This window comes from Humulus lupulus, chromosome 7, assembly GCF_963169125.1.
Source record: "Humulus lupulus chromosome 7, drHumLupu1.1, whole genome shotgun sequence".
NCBI classification, from domain to species: Eukaryota; Viridiplantae; Streptophyta; class Magnoliopsida; order Rosales; family Cannabaceae; genus Humulus; species Humulus lupulus.
The window spans coordinates 30577967-30579722 of record NC_084799.1 but is presented as its reverse complement, the minus strand read 5'-3'; the positions used below and the strand labels follow the sequence as shown (position 1 = coordinate 30579722).

General features: G+C 31.6%; 1 protein-coding gene across 1 annotated transcript; it reads right to left on the bottom strand.

The window, feature by feature from the left end:
• Positions 1-308: 308 nt before the first annotated feature.
• LOC133791081 (metallothionein-like protein type 2) lies at positions 309-1249 on the bottom strand. Its single transcript, XM_062228971.1, has 3 exons — positions 1090-1249; positions 808-891; positions 309-720 (listed from the first exon to the last, which is right to left on the bottom strand). Exons 1-3 carry the CDS (start codon positions 1152-1154, stop codon positions 609-611), a joined length of 261 nt encoding a protein of 86 aa, XP_062084955.1. The 5' UTR covers positions 1155-1249; the 3' UTR covers positions 309-608.
• Positions 1250-1756: the final 507 nt, after the last annotated feature.

Genomic DNA, 1756 nt, shown 5'->3' with positions numbered 1-1756 from the left:
AATCATTTTGTCATGTTAAAATTTAACACAAGAGATAGTTCTACTGTAGAACTATCATCTGTGTACGATGAGACATACAATAACTAATTTTTTCATATAGAATTATAATTTCGTTCTTAACATAGAATGACAGTTCTCATAAAACTTTCATGCTTTTGTTTCTCAACCATTGTATAAGTGTCATACGCGTTGAAAACTGATCTCCCATATCAATTTTCTAGGAATGGTGTGCAAGATATTAATGGTACCTCCCTTAATTATAGGTCATAAAGCATAAAAGAAGCTATATAAGACCATGTACGAAGATATAGGAAAAGAGCTTGGCAACACGGTATATAATGGCCATGATATACATACACATATATATACAAACCCACAAATCCTAACTTACTAGGAAATGAAGCTTGTACAGTATTGCATGAACATGGCTTTACTCATTTTGAAACGATTCAAATATTATTCAGTAGTACTAGAGTACCCTGCATACATTTACCCAAACATTTTAGACATTTTCCAATCACCATGATAACATATATATATTATTCTCTTATTTCATATATATAATTATGGTTTTTTTTTTCTGGGGCTTGGGGCTCTTTATCCACCGATCATTTGCCGCACTTGCAACCTGAGCCACATGAGCAGTTCGAACCACAGCTGCACCCGGAACCACAGCCATCATTCTCAGCTCCATAGCTCATCTCCGAGTCCACATAGTAACTACAATTAAAAATATAAAATTATTATTGATATTTTATTTCTCTTGCATAAAATATTTTATTACTAAATATTTATATATATACGTACGCCTTGGCTGGTGCTATTCCAGTGATGAGAGATACAGAGGTGTTAGTCTCTAAGATTCCAAGGTCAGGGTACTTGCCACCACATCTGAGTACATATCAGTAAGAAATAAAACATATTAATTTTAATTAGCTAGGAAAGTCATTTTTTTAATATATATATATATATATATATACATATATTACTATGATATAATATCATGGCCTCCATGAGTATCATGAGGAAATTTTATTCTAACTAGGGAAACATGTGATTAAAGAAAAGAATGAAGAAAAAAGTGCATACCCAGTGCAGCCACTGCCGCAAGAGCAGGCAGAACCACAACCACACTTTCCTGAGCAGCAAGACATATTTTTAGTATTGGTTTGAAGAGAAAAACTAAATATATAATTCGAACTAATTAAGATATATTGGATTTGGATGCCTTTCTTGGTTGGGGCCTTGCTTGCTATTTATAATGCAACTGAGGGTTTATGCACTAATTATCCACCCTACACGTGTCTAAATCTTATATTTTTGTATACTTTATTTCTTGTACATTTATGTCCTTTTTTTAATGGTCTATATTTATAGGTCTTTGTCCTCATGATAAAAGTTACATATAAAGAAATATCATGTATATAATATGGGATTGTAATTAATATGTGTAATCAGATTCTGATTCTGATGGCGCAATCACTACTATAGGACAGTGAGTGCCCAGCTTTGATAGAGAGAAATGAAAAGATAATAAAGTAGTCAATAAGATAGTAAATTAATAGTGCAATAAGAAGATATTTTCTTAGGCTATTATGTCACATAATTTTATTTGCCCCTCCAACAAGAATAAAATTTAAATGAAAAAGAAAGGCATAATGTAAATGAAAAAGTATATAGTCAACTTACATAGTACTAGATTAGTAGTCACATGAAAGTTGTAAGAACTAAAAATACAACCCAAAATAACAAAGGT

Coding starts and splice junctions, on each gene's coding strand:
- LOC133791081 (XM_062228971.1), bottom strand. CDS start 1,154: ATGTCTTGCTGCTCAGGAAAGTGTGGTTGTGGTTCTGCCTGCTCTTGC. Junction 892..1,089: donor TGCGGCAGTGGCTGCACTGG/GTATGCACTTTT, acceptor ATATGTACTCAG/ATGTGGTGGCAAGTACCCTG. Junction 721..807: donor GGAATAGCACCAGCCAAGGC/GTACGTATATAT, acceptor TTTTAATTGTAG/TTACTATGTGGACTCGGAGA.